Below are 15546 nucleotides of genomic sequence, written 5' to 3' on the forward strand. Positions count from 1 at the left end.
TCGGTAAACCAGTTTTGCAAGGGCACCAGCTCGCTCTGCTTCATCCTCAGCTGCTTCTGACGATTATCCTCATTGGGCAACGTGCAGATCATAAATTTAACGCTTACCCGAAACAGATGTTTTAGAAATAAATGTGGGTAAGCAGAGTCTGCGTTGATTTGGGGGGTGAAGAAGCTCCTGGCGCGGAATACTTCAAAGGCAACACTTTGGTAGATAAGAAAAAATTCCACGGTCAATTGGTTTCTATTTAGAGGTAGCATTTAAAAAGCTTACGAAGGAATATTTAGACAGTTTGTTTCTTGCTGCGTTACGGTTACTTCCTCAGCAAAATCGAAGTCCAGCAAATTATTTAAATAAAACGGAATTGAAATGGGAATGGCGGTTCAGTGCTGGTTCATTACGTTTACGGGAATCCTGGGATTATTATTTCTGTGGAGAACGTCGCCTGTCAACTGGACCAGCTCTAATATCGTCACAAAAACGTCAATCCAAGTTGACGTATCGCTGCCGTCTAGCATCATCAATCAGCATCAAAACCTGTCTAGTCAGACCCTGCGCTACCACAAAAAGAAATACCGCGGGTCTGTATCTAAATATATGCTGAAGCTTTACCATCGAAGACCTAGTGCTGATATAGTGCGAGCTCTTCAGCCACTCCACGTATCCGCGCCTATCAACTCCCATCATCACAACGGTGGCGGCCGAATTCTTGAATTTCGATTGCCGCCAGCAAATCCCGAAGAGAATCTTGAAGCTGCCGAGTTACTGGGAAGTGCCGGTATGATTCTACGTGTTATGATGCTAAACAACTTCATTGAAGATGACAAATTTCGTGACTCACGGAAAGAAGAAACTTGGCGTGCATTTAATGTAACGGACGCTGTGAAAATGACCTCTGGTGGGTCATTGAGATTTTTGGTACGCGGGCGCATCTACGGGAATAAGTTGATTCAAAATGACAGTCCTATTCTAGTGCTGAGTTACACGAAGCCCAAGAGTCGAAAACGTCGCTCCGTTGATGAAGAGACCGATGACACTCCGAGCGTCATCTGGACAGATAATAGACGTCGGCGTAGGAATCCGTGCCGCAAACGTCCACTCTATGTCGATTTCGCTACTATAAATTATGACGAGTGGATCGTCGCACCACCTGGTTATGACGCCTATCAGTGTGTCGGAAGGTGTCTGTTTCCATTTGGGGACCATTTGAGTCCTACCAAGCACGCTATTGTCCAGGCATTGGTTTCGGGAGCTCTCCAGGGTGCTGATGGCACGAAACCTGTCGGGCGTGTCTGCTGTGTTCCCACTCGATTAGCGCCCACTAGTCTGCTTTATTTGGATGCCAGTGGAACTCTTACCTATCAGTATGGATACGAGGACATGGTTGTTGTTGAGTGTGGATGTCGATAAAAAACTCGTGAAAATTTATACCCCCGTGAAATAAATTTATAAAAACAATATATGTTAAAATATAACAAATGTCTAAATATATATATCAAATTCATGGATGAAAATATAAAAAATGTATACATATTAGGGTGTTTCAAAAAAAAAACAATTTTTTTTTTATGGTATCCAAAAATTGAAAGTATAACTAAAAATAAAAATTTTGGTACTATCCCGAGCTCTTAATAATGATATTAAGGTTTGTCTCAATTCATTTTTCTATTTTCCATTTAAATAACACAGGAAAAAAAATAACTTTTTTTTTAGAATTTTACAGCTCATAAACCAATCAACGGATTTTTATGCACAACAAATGTTTTTGTAGAAAATTGAACGCTCTACAAAAAAAGTCTCTTATAATTTTTTGATAAATCCCACTGTTCAAAAGTTATTTAAGCTTAAAGTCAAATTTATAGTAAATTTTGAGATTTTTTTACTTTTCCGGCGAAACTATCAGTCTTATCAAAAAATATCACAGGAACTTTTTTGTAGATAATTTTATTCCTTACAAATTATTACAAATAAAGTTTTTCGAAATTCTGCGTTGTTTTCAAGTTATTTCCATTTCAATGTCAAGCTCTTAAAAAAATAGATTTCTGATTAATTTTAAGAGCTTGACATTGAAATGAAAATAAATTGAAAACAATGCGGAATTTCGAAAAATTTTATTCGTAATAATTTGTAAGGAATAAAATTACCTACAAAAAAGTTTCTATGACATTTTGTAATAAGACTGATAGTTTCGCCAGAAAGTGAAAAGATCTTAAAATTTACTATAAATTTGACTTGAAACTTAAATAACTTTTGAACAGATGGATTTATCAAAAAATGATAAGAGACTTTTTTTGTAGAGCGTTCAATTTCCTACAAAAAGTTTTATTGCGTATATAAATTCTTTGAGTGGTCTGTAAGCTAGAAAATTCTAAAAAAAAAAAAAATTTTTTCCTATGTTATTCAAATGGAAAATAGAAAAATGGATTGAGGCAATCCTTAATATTATTATTAAGAGCTCGGATTGGCACCAAAATTTTTATTTTCAAGTATACTTTCAATTTTTGAATACCAAAAAAAAAATTTGTTTTTTCTGAAACACCCTAATACATACATACAATTTTTATATATTTTTTTATATCATCATACTGATATTTTTTTAATAAATTTTTTTTATGGGTAATTAATTTTTATTAAGATAAGAAGTAATAGTGGGTAAGATGGACAGTTTTAAAAAAACAGTTTTGTGTGATTTTTATATTTTTCAGTATATTTTTGGTAAAAATTAATTTTTATTACGAGGTATAATGGACGATATAAATCAGTGTAGAAATATGATACTATAATTATTATTTTATATCTATTGTACAGTAAAAAAATTTACAACAATAAAACAAAAAATTATTAAAACATTTATCAGTCATTAAAATTTGTTATCACAACACATTCACATTAACGTAAATTGTTCAATAAAAATTATTTTAAAAATCATGTTATAAATTTATTTAAATTAAGTCACTAACTAAACACCTTCGAGCACATTTCGTTATTTTTTCTATTAAGTAAATAAGAACGAGCTGGTGATGGCACAATACTGCGTTTAGTTTTCCTAAGTCTATGCCTACTGCCTGGTATCCTTTCAATTTTGTAGACCTGGTGCTTGACTGTGGTCTCAGGCTGCATTAGTCTCATGCACAAACTAACCGGTCCCGAAAAGTCAACGTCAGTTGACAACTCAAGCTTAGGTTCCAAGGTAAGCGCGAATTCGGCCGTACTTTGCACAAAGTCAGATCGCACTTTTACCCCACCACGTACTGCGATCCCAGCGCCCATTTCTACAAGTGATTGGGCTGTTCTTGACCACAAGCTCAGCTGGATCTGTCCCGCGAGATCAAAGCTAACTGCGCCCTCGACATCTACTTCCGCAACGAAGCCCGAAGTCAGAGGGACTATTTCGTGATGACGATGTAGGTTAGCAATAGCCTGGAAAGCTGGAGTTCTTTCGGATGCAGTGCCTGACCAAACGTGGCCCATCAGCTCGCCTTGTCCAGTAAAGAAAACGAACGGTCGAATTCCAACACCCAAGAACCCTAGTTCCATTCCAGCAGTTGCCAGTTCGTATTCTTCAGAGTCCTCGTCGCTGGATGATGACGAAATGAAGGAACCCAATCCACCAGCAAATAAACCCAATGAAAATAATGCTTCTTCATGGGCTGCAGTCGTCAAGACAACGTCAACAACACCGCGTTTCAGTAAACCGGAATTAACTTCTTGGACCGTTACCAGGGATCCATTGCTGGCCGATGACTTCAGAAAGGGTCTCGTGAATGCAGTGCTCAGTCCTTTGTGTGCTAGAACATTGTAGTTACGCACGCGCCAAGCTTCAGCAGTTAAAGCTGCTTCCAGTTTGTCATTGAAGACTGGGTCTTTTTCTGCTAACTGTTCTAACCGTTGGCTGATGTATCTTCGAACCTCGAACATGGAATCCTGGGTGCTCAGGTACTCCAAGAAGCCACGAAGATCTTCAGTAGATGGATCATTTTCTAGAATAATATCTGCCGCGATCGTTCGGATGGTACTGTCTCTCTTAGGACCGCCAATTTGATAGAAAGCTCTTCGGGCGGCTGTTTTTATTTCACTGGTTATGAACTGGGAATCGAGTGACTTCAAAGCTTGCCAAGCAGTGACACTCGTGGATTTGGTTCCATTGACTGCGGAGTCCAGCAATGCCGCAATAGATCCTTTGCTACGTAAATTCCGTAACCCTCGTAGGAATTTCTGGCGACACTCATCACTGCTGCAAGTATCGAGACCTATTTCTAAGCTCACTCGGACGAGTTCTTTGACAACTGGATCATTAAGTTGCCGTGCCATGGCACCAGCAGTCAGGGCATAAGTTTCGGATACTCTGTCATTCTGAAGTGTCTCTTCGGATTTCTTTAGCACATCTTTGATGATATCTGGGTGAGGCAACGGCGCCATAGATAATGCCCACAAGTATCTTTCAGTTTCATCGCCAGAGTCATCAGTCCTCAGAATTTTCATCGCTGCCTGATGAGTTGCAGGGGTTGCAGCCGCTCCCAGGACATCTAGCATCTGGGTCTTCAGTGGAAAATAGCGTGGGCTCTTTAATATCTTCACCAAATCTTCTGCCGTAGCTTCGCGCATAACGGGAATAAGTTTTAGAAATGCCGCAGCTGATTTAGCTGTTCCCAGAGCTGAATTTTCCAAGGCCTCGCGGTTTTCTTCAATCAATTTCTCCAACTAGAATCATAAAAATTTATTAGAGAGCTGTAAAAATTGATGGTTTTCCAAGGGTTGAAGTAAATACTTACAGTAAGACAGCCAGAGTCTGGACAAGAGGCCGATTCAACTTGCGAGCCGATCTTGACTTCTCTGAAACCAGGCTGCAAATATGCCACCGCATCTTTGACACTCGCGGCCTGGATTTTCTTGGCCACCTTGGAACCACCAACTTCCTTAACAATTCGCTGCGAAGTTACCGTCGCTCCTACTTCAGGCTTCGTTTTCAAGGTCACTTCATGCTGCTCGAATTCCTCAATCATGATTGGCAGCAACGCCGAATTGAGTTTGTAATCCGCCACCCGGGTGCTCAAAACATCGACCCCCATTATTGGATTCGGATGTTCCCTTTTGGCTGTCAGATCTTGATCGCAGAATTTCTTAACTTTACGCGTCGAGCTGGGACCCGTCGACTCATAAGTGACATTACACGTTCCCGAGGCGTCATGTTCTCGATAATCTCCATCTAAAGTACGGTACTGGAACAAACTAGCAAGACCTCGTTTTAAATTCAACGATGACGTCGTTTCGTCCTGTCCAGCATAGAACTTCTCAATGACTCCCTGCCGCCAGAGTACGTAGACCGGCACCGCGGACACGTCATCCAACTTCGACGTGTGTTCAACAAAACCTTCAGGTTCGGGTGCCGTTCGGGATTTAATCCACAGCTGCGGGGATGTTAACTAAAAATAAATAGATAAGTGTCTTTTAGATAATGAACCCACTACATATCAATAGATTTCTTATCGCCCCGAGGTTATCGGTTCGAACCCATCTTTGGACTCAGGCAATTTTTTTTTTCTAAATTAACTCACAATGCCCTCAAATAAGGACTTCTAGCAGTTCCCTGCCTTAAAATAAGTAGAAAAAAAAATTTTTAAATAAATTTACCTCAATAGCGAGCAGATAATTGTAATGGTCATTTGGATCCTGCCAAATAGCGTCGACTACTAAGTAACCGGTCAATTGAAACCCAACATCGCCTGTACTAGATCCTGACTCACGTGAAAGAATTGTCGTAGTCAGCTGATACTTGAGGCCATTGCCAACAGTCCATCCTCCTCCGACTCCCACTATCGCTAACAATATTATTAAGCAACACTTTAAATTCATATTTATAAAATCTCCCGCCAAATTATGTGATACCAATCAGATCTTATTCTACTAGTGTTAACTTTATATCAAAAAAACTTGTACCCGGATCCGAAATAAGGCAATAGTGTGATTATAAAAGGCAGTATAAAGTAGAAAATTTAAACGAGATGACCAGACGAGGGTCGAGTGACGACTGAAGAACACGCTACACATAATACGGACAATACTATGATCAGAGCGTTGTAGAATTTTAACACTATACAGTTATTTAAAAGTGTGCGGGTGTTTGTACGTGAGGAGCCCGATAGCATCCGGAATTTTTATTACTTTTTTTTTTGATTTAATTGGACGATAGGGCTCGCGTTTGAATTCGTTATATAAATCCACACATTGGATTATATTTTTTTATTTTATCACAATATTTATAATAAATAACTCCGCTGTCAATAAATTATATAAAGTTATATTTAGTTATGAATAATTAGTTTACTTATCAAACAAAACCGACTATTTGCCGATAGTTATTTGCAAGTTAAATTTTTGAAAGATAATTTTTGAAAATTAAATAAAAAATAAAAAATTACCTGGCGCCGTTTGACAATTGGACCCTGAAAAAACATAATTTTTTGTATAAAAAATATAAGGAAATATAAAAAAAAATGATGACCTTGAGCCGGCAAAAGCGAGGCCTTGACACCGCGAATTACGGCGGGAATATTTGAGTTAAAAATAAAATTTTTTTCGAAAATATAAAAAATCTCTGGGAATTTTGTGAATAAACAGAAGGAAACTTACCAAAAAAAATGAGACAGACGAAATAAATGAGGCAGAGAGTCGGCCGTTCTTGGCCGGCCATCTTAAGTACTTTTTTTTTTTGTTCTTCCACTTGAATTTTTCGAAATTAGACGAAATAGCCGGTAAAATATCCGACTGCTGCAGGTATTTGCCGTGCACTTGAGCTTTAACAATTCCTGGTTGAGTAAACACGAATAATTAGACAACGTACGTCGTACTCTGAAGACGTTATCGTTTTTATTTTCCCCTTCTGTTACTCGGTTATATTATTTTCTCCTCGTTCATTCCCCACCGGTATCTGTATCTATGTATACAATAAATTTAAACATTCAACAACTTATTTATGTATATAAATATATATATATGTGTAATTAATGGATAAAGTAATGAGATGAGTTTCTTGCGTGGATCGAGCAAATCGAACCGGGATAAATAATTAAGTAGACTAATTATTTTTTATTTATTGTCTTTATTTGAGGATGGAATGAAAGGAATGTCGGCTTGAAAAACTTGATGAAAAAAAGTTGATCTGGAAAAACTTTGGTGTAGTGGGGAAGACCTGTTTTACTCGATAACTGACCCAGGTTTGTTACACTTCAATAAGGAAGTTATGTGTCTTGCACTTTTTTTTTTTTTTTTTTTCTTGCAAGCTCTAGTCTGTTAATTTATTTTAACACTGTATATATACATGTATATGTGTATGTATGTATATATATTTATATATATTTGTTATTATTATTTTTAACTTTTAAGATCACGCAGATCGCGGGTCACGAATCGCGGATAAGATTTTAAAGAAATTTATCTTATCAACTCATAGTAATTTATTTATTATCAGCTGATACGTGATACGTTATAGCGACGTAAGATATAAGAGGATTTTACTTGAACTTGAAAAAAAAAAAAAAAATTTGAAATTCTTAATGAACTTGAAAAAAGTTAAATTTGAATTTTTTTTTCTGAGAAGAAATTTGACAGCTGGAATATAATTTGAATTTTTGAAAATTTTGAAGTCGGTTAAAATAATAATTTAAAATTATTTTCTGAGCTCGTAAGGATTTTTGAATGCAGCTGTTGTGTTTTTAGAAATTTGTAAGAAAAAAAAGTCATATTAATTTTTTTAGACTGACAGTTTTGAGACTACGGAAAATCGGGGGCAATTATTGAATAGTAAAAGTTTTTTTGAATGTTTGGAGTATTTGTATTGAAAAATTTATAAGAAGTAGTAGAAATTTTATGTTTATAATTTCAAATGGGCGCCATTTTTGAACAAATCGAGTGATTTCGCTCGTTTTTGAATTTGGCCAAAATAATTAATTTTCTAAAAAAATTGAATTTTTGAAAATAGGAATTGATAAAACATTTGGGCGCCATTTTTAAACAAGTCGAGTGATTTTGCTCTTTTTTGAACTTGGCCAAAATAATAAATTTTCAAAAAATAGGAATTAATAAACCATTTGGGCGCCATCGTAATAATTGCAGATTATAATCCAGACATATATTTATATATATAAACTTTTGAATCAATAGTAATTTTGGAAACTTCTAAAATTAAAACAACTTATCGAAAAATTTTTCAAAAACATGCCATGAAAAAAAAAATGCATTTTTTGTGATATTTACTACAAACTATGCAAAAATTTTTTGTAAATACAAAAATAAATTATCAAACCAAATTTAAATAAATTTTCGATATCCAAAAATAAAAAAATACTAAATTTAAAAACTTACATTGATCAGAATTGTAACCGATGAAAATCTATTAAAATAATTTCTATTTATAAATTGAAGTTATAAATAAATAATAAACCTTATATCCATTTATTAACGTCACCGTTTTAATATTTAACACAACTATAGCTCGGCTATTAGAGTTTTAACCAAAACGCTAGAATAAAATATATATTTGACCTTTGATTTATTGTTATCAGTAAACAACCGTCATCACTTTATAGTTATCCTCAGTGACCTGTGACACTAAAACTATCTCATTTGTCTTTATATGAGTAAGCATTCCTCACTGACGTTTATTTGTTGTTTTCTTTTTTTAAATAAATTTCCCATGGAATTGATAAGCGAGCAATTCAGTCTCGATAACATTTATCTGAGTTCAAAACGAAAAAAAAAACAGAAACACGGATTTTTTATTTATACTTCTATTATTAGCACTAATTGTTATAATAATCCATAATTAATAGTGTGAATAAAATTTTGGCAATGGATAAAATCGTAATAATTATTAACTTCGTTATCACGACACACCGGATGGTTTCGAATCCATGAATGAATTGAATCAGACGATCTTCTTGTCATACGGGCGGACGGAAGTAATTGTATCTAAGTAGTGTCATGATACAACATATATATCATACACTCATATACGCAGACATACATATCTTTGTATGTAGATAAAAATTCGAGGCAAAGTACGGCAGAATTTTAGAGGAATTTTTTTTATGGTCTTTAGGGAAGTGAAGGGTAAATTAGCCACCTCGAGAAAAATTATCGAATTTTGAGTGAAAATTTGTTTCTTTTTAAATATTTGTTATTTTAATTATTTTTTAAAAATTGCAGGAGAAATGAATCATATATGTGTATGTATGAAAATTAGCCATGTATATGAAGCTCATACGAAATATATATGTATGAAGTATAGGTGATACCTATGTGCTCCGTATATGAATCATTCATGCTTTTGTATGAATCAGATATGTTTCATATATGGTTTATATGTGAATCATATAATTTCCATATATGATTCATTTATGAAACATATCCGCTACATATATGACGCATATACGCTACATATATGACGCATATACGCTACATATATGACGCATACATGTTTCATATAAATTCCATATATGCTTCATATATGAATCGTATAAGTCATATATGAAGCATAGATGGATCATATAATTTTCATATATGCTATATATGTATAATCATATATTTCATATGGATTATAGAATTTCTATATATGATTCATATATGTACTTCGTATATGCATCATATAGGCTTCATATATAAAGCATATATGGATTATAATTACCATATATGGTTACATATAAAGCATATATGGCTCATATAATTTCCACATATGTTTCTTATATAAGTCATATATGTCATATGAATTATATGATTTCTATATATGATTCATATATGTACTTCGTATATGCATCATATAGGCTTCATATATAGAGCATATATGGATCATATACGTCATATATGGATTATAATTACCATATATGTTTCACATATGAAGCATTGATGGAAATTATATGAGCCATATATAATATTTATAAATCATATATGTCATATGGATTATATGATTTCTATACATGATTCATATATGTACTTCGTATATGAATAATATAGGTTTCATATATAAAGCACATATGGATCATATACGTCATATATGGATTATAATCACCATATATGTTTCACATATAAAGCATATATGGTTCATATCATTTCCATATACACTTCATATTTGACACATACATGGATCATATAAATTCCACATACGCTTTATACATGTTTCACATGCGGATCATATAATTTCTATGTATGACATGTATGCTCTACACGGAGAGAAAAACATGGGAATTTTTCCAATTTTACTTAGGAGAAATTCCCTTGTTGACATGGCAAATTTTGCTTTATCAACATGGGAAATTTCACTACGAAAAAATGGAAATATAACCATATTCTATGGGAATTTCACCCATATATTATAGGAATATCTTCCATGTTGCCATTGGAAAAATTTCCATGTAGACATGGAAAAATTCCTCTGTTAACATTGCTGAAATTCCTTTATGAATATGGGTATTTTTACTATGTCAGTATAGGAATTTTTCCCATGTTACCGGAGTAATTTCTTCTATATTGACATGGGAATTTTTTCCATGTTGACAAGGAAAAAATTCCTTTGTTAACATGGTAAATATTCCCATGTTGACATAGTAAAAATATCCATGTTGGCATGGGAAAAATCGCTATGTTTCATGGGAAAAGTCCACAAGAAGCTAAAATCACTAAAATACGAAATATTTTGGTCATTTGTATCATTTAGGCTTTAAAGCGATAAAATAGGGATGTGTGAAGGTTTTAAGATTTACGAAAATAGAATTTCAAAGTTTCCGAAAAAATTTTGTGTAATTTGATTAAAATTTTTTTGTAGCACCTACCAATGAACAAATGTTTTTATCAATTCGATTAATATAAACGAGTACCTAAAAATCAATTACCTACATCGTGTTTCCGACAGTATATAATCATCAATTCAATTGAATTATTTTGATTTACTTAATAAATTACGTAAAAAAAACATAAGCTTACAAATATTTCACTTTTATATACATGGGAATTTCTACTTTGTTAACATGGGAATTTTTCCCACGTTTACATGGGAAATTTTCCCATGTTGACATTGGAGAATTTTCCATGACATTAGAGGAATTCCAACAATGTTAATATAGAAATTTTTTCAATGTCGACATGGGAATTTTTCCTATGTAAACATGGTAAAAATTCCCATGTTAACATTGCAATAGTTCCTATGTTACATTGTTATTTTTCCAATGTTGACATAGGAAAATTTACATTGTCAATATAGGAATAATTCCAATGTAACAAAGCAAAATTTACCATGTGACATTGTTGAAATTCACATGTTGACATGGTAAAATTTACAATGCCAACAAAGGAATTTTCCCCAAGTAAAATTGGAAAAATTCCCATTTTTTTCTTTCCGTGTACAAATTGGCATATATCGAACACTCATGGTCATAAATTGTTCATTTTTCACGGAATTAACAATATATTTATTGTTTTTATAAATTATGAAAGTCATATATCTTTGATACAAGAGTATACATATCATGAAATTTAAAGTCTTAAGTAAATAAAATTTTATGATTCCAAAAATACTTCAGATCCAGGATTAAAAATTACGGACAACATAATTTTTTTTTTTTTGTTTAAATTTTATTTAATGATGAGTCGTTCGTTTATTTCCCATACATTTGTATAACTCAATTTTTACTACGAGGCTTGCAAATACGTGTGACACCAACTCCTATTGGTTTACAAAAATCAGAGCAGCAGTCATTGCGATTGTTACACTTGAAACAAAACAAAAAAAAGAAATTAACAAATAATATATAACAAATAATATAATTTTTTATTACACTGTAAAAAATCCGGAGTGAATCCGGAGTGAATTGGGAGTGAAATAAAATCCGAATTCACTCCGGATTAACTCCGCCACTCGGAGTTCCGGAGTTTAAAAAAAAAATCACTCCGCATCCGGAGTGAATTGGGAGTTTTTTTTTAGCGGAGTGATTGCGGAGTGACGCGGATTTTATTTCACTCCCAATTCACTCCGGTCCGGAGTTTTAATACTTAAATAAATTTATATTAATTTATATGAAACTGCTAAACAATATATGTGTGTGTGTGTGTGTGTGTGTGTGTGTGTGTGTGTGTGTGTGTGTGTGTGTGTGTGTGTGTGCGCGAAGGTGTGTTTACGTGCATGTGTGTGTTTGGGTGTGTGCAGGTGTTTGTGTGCGTGTGTGCAAATGTGTGCATGTGTGAAAATTTGTGCGTGTGTGTAAATATGTATGTGTGTGCATATCAGGTGATCAATAATGTAATACGCGAATTTTTAATTCGATTTTATTATGTGGAGTTATATTTTATTAATAATATTCTCAAAACTCCGCCCCGGAGTGAATTTCACTCCGGAAGGATTAAATTAATAAAAAATTATCTACTCCGCGAAAACTCCCCTGCGGAGTGAATTTCACTCCGAGAGGAGTGAATAATTAAAAATTCATTCACTCCGCATTCACTCCGCGAATTTTTTACAGTGTACTGAGACATTAATTTTTTTTATTGGAAAAAACATAGTGATAATTAAAAGTTTATGTCATTTTTTAATATTAGCTTATAAATTTTATATAACAACAATATCTTCTTCGATATATCTGATAACAAATTATAAATAAATTTACTATCGTTAATTTCCGGAAAAAAAATAATTGAGATCTATCGTGATCTGATCAAATCAACGGAATATATTTATTACGATTTCCTTAAATCTAAATTTTTTTAAAATTAATTTTATAAGGCTTCGAAATTTTTTTTTTGTAAATCGAAATTTCGATTTTTTATAATTTAATGATTTCTGCCTTTTCTAGCTGACGATCTGTAGGGGAGACCGGGGAAGGGGCCTAAGCCGATTATTAGTTTTTGTGGCTTTCAAGCATCAGATCATTTAACTTTTGTCCTATTTCAAACAAATTTATGGACATTTTGCCGAAATTGAAAAAAAATTAATTTTTTTTTGGGCAAAGAGGCCCCCCTCTAAAAAATGATAAATTTTTTTTTTTAATTGTTTTTATTTCTTTCTCTTGACAACAATTTTTATTTTTGTACTACTCAAAAAAAAATTTTTAATTACTAATCATTATATATTTAATAAAAAAAAAAAAATTCAGTATTTCTTATTTGTCATTATTTTTAACCTAAAAGAACGTTTTTTTAATTGTTTAGATAACAGATAATTTTATCAATTAAAAAAATTTTATCAATTAATAAGATTATTATTATTTTCGAATATTTTTGGTGGCCGAATTAGCCCCAGCTATAGAGAATCAGCCAAAAAATGGATAAGAATATTAAATTTTTTTTAATTTTACGATAAAAATATGAAAAAATCATTTTTTCAAAATTTTCGGCTGGTTCATTTTTCACCAGATGTCATACGTACACGGAAAGAAAATTATGGGAAGTTTTGCTATGCATTATGGGAATGGTTCCCATAATGGTATGGGAATAGTACCTATACTACTATAGGGATGACTCCCATATATTATGGGAACCATTCCCATAATAGTATGAGAATAGTTCCCATACCATTATGGGAATGGTTCCCATAATGATATGGGAATGGTTCCCATACCATTATGGGAATGATTTCCATAATATTATGGGAATCATTCCCATATCATTATGGGAACTATTCCCATAATGGTATGGGAACTATTCTCATACTATTATGGAAATGGTTCCCATATTGGTATAGGAACTATTCCTATAATATCATAAAATTTTTTTTTTGCACAATAGTGTAGAAATTTCCCAAAATTTGAATTTTCTTGAATGTTTTGTGCTGACAAAAAATTCTTGTTAAAAATTTTAATGTTTTTTTACCAAATACGATTTTTTTTTCTATGTTTGAATTTTTGTTTTTATGTTTACTAATATTTCTGTGTATTGTAGAAGTGATTACCACACTTCTTTAAAGTAATTTTTTCATGATAATATGGGAACCATTCCCATAATATTATAGGAATGGTTCCTACAATAGTATGGGAACTATTCCCATAATATTATGGGAATGATTCCCATAATGGTATAGGAACCATTCCAATTGCATTATGGGAATCATTCCCATAATATTATGGGAATGGTTCCTATAATTTATAGGAATGGTTCCTATAAATTATAGGAACCATTCCCATAAATTATAGGAATGATTCCCATAATATTATAGAAAGTATTCCTATAAATTATAGGAACCATTCCTATAATTATAGGAATCATTCCTATAGTGTTATGGGTATCATTCTCATAATTATAGGAACTATTCCTATAATTATGGGAAACATTCCTATAATTATAGGAACCGCTCCCATAATTTATGGTCGTAATTCCTATGATGGTATAGGAAAAAATTTCACAAAATTATGGGAACCGCTGCCATAATTTTCTTTCCGTATAGGACTAAAAATACGCAAATAAATCGAGTTTATAGTAATTAAGTGAAAGAAAAAAAATTTTTTTTTATCAAAATTTCAAGGGGGCCTCTTTGCCCCGGTTTCCCCTGCAGATCTTTCAAAAAATCAGCAAAATTAGATCGTAAAATCTCAATACCAAGAAATATACTTTACAGTAGAAAAAAAAATAATTCTCGTTTTAAAAAATAATTACGTACGAATTTATCGTTTGCTTTACACTTATTCACAACTGGACCAGTTGGAAAACTTTCTGTTGTCGCTATTGGGTTATTAGAATTTCTACAAAAACGAACGAGACCAACTCCAATTGGCTGACAACTATTTGAACAGCATTGGCTTCGATTCCTACACTGAAAAAATGAATAAATGATTTGTGAAATTATAAATTTTCAGTAAGAGTTAAGTTTTTAAATTTATTAAATCAAACATACTTTCGAGTCATTTTTTCTGCACTGAGGAGGATGTATCATTTCTCCTATTGCAGACGATATAATCAATAGCTTAATTACAATGACGAACATTTTTTCTTTCAGTAAATTATTACTTGGCAGCTGGTTCAAAAAATTTAAAAAAACTAAAAAAATTATCGAACGTCTTCTCTTTAAATACGTGCTCATTTTCAACAAAAATTTTATTTTGGATCGGACATTGAACTAATAAAAATATTATTTTTGAAATAATACTTCAAAATCTAGGAGAGTGTTCGTAACTTTTATTAACGTGAAACGTCGGTAATTAAGTTTCTAAATAAATCCTCATCGAGAATTGTTTACCAAAAAAAAATACCGGTGACGTGGCTGGCTATATTTCTGTAATTTTTCGATGTCTTTGCACTAAAAAATTTGGTTATTTTAGTATTTTGGGCCCTATCTGGTCATATATGAACAGATATGATGATATCTGATGATATATCAAAGTGATACCATAATCTTGGGATAACATATTCAGATATCATCAGATCTAAAAGGTATCCCTATCTGATCATATATAATTTATCAGATATGATAATGTGTGGTCATATATGTCTGATTAGGTTCAAATTTAAACATGATCGCATATGATATGAAAAAATCACACATGATCATTGATCATATATGATTTCAAGATC

At 32.8% G+C, this 15546-nt stretch overlaps 2 protein-coding genes across 3 annotated transcripts; one reads left to right on the forward strand and one right to left on the reverse strand.

Moving 5' to 3' along the window:
* Positions 1 to 97: 97 nt before the first annotated feature.
* LOC130665082 (growth/differentiation factor 2-like) lies at positions 98 to 1432 on the forward strand. Its single transcript, XM_057465352.1, has one exon. It carries the CDS (start codon positions 370 to 372, stop codon positions 1408 to 1410), a length of 1041 nt encoding a protein of 346 aa, XP_057321335.1. The 5' UTR covers positions 98 to 369; the 3' UTR covers positions 1411 to 1432.
* Positions 1433 to 2707: 1275 nt separating this feature from the next.
* Positions 2708 to 8897, reverse strand: LOC130665068 (microsomal triacylglycerol transfer protein). 2 transcript variants are annotated; one of them, XM_057465330.1, is made up of 6 exons: positions 8362 to 8897; positions 6631 to 6934; positions 6420 to 6443; positions 5632 to 5819; positions 4773 to 5423; positions 2708 to 4701 (listed from the first exon to the last, which is right to left on the reverse strand). In XM_057465330.1, exons 2-6 carry the CDS (start codon positions 6689 to 6691, stop codon positions 2956 to 2958), a joined length of 2670 nt encoding a protein of 889 aa, XP_057321313.1. In that variant the 5' UTR covers positions 6692 to 6934; positions 8362 to 8897; the 3' UTR covers positions 2708 to 2955. The 2 variants fall into 2 exon arrangements, with proteins under 2 accessions (XP_057321313.1, XP_057321314.1); XM_057465331.1 differs by lacking the exon at positions 6420 to 6443.
* Positions 8898 to 15546: the final 6649 nt, after the last annotated feature.

This window comes from Microplitis mediator, chromosome 3 (assembly GCF_029852145.1).
Source record: "Microplitis mediator isolate UGA2020A chromosome 3, iyMicMedi2.1, whole genome shotgun sequence".
Classification (NCBI taxonomy): Eukaryota; Metazoa; Arthropoda; class Insecta; order Hymenoptera; family Braconidae; genus Microplitis; species Microplitis mediator.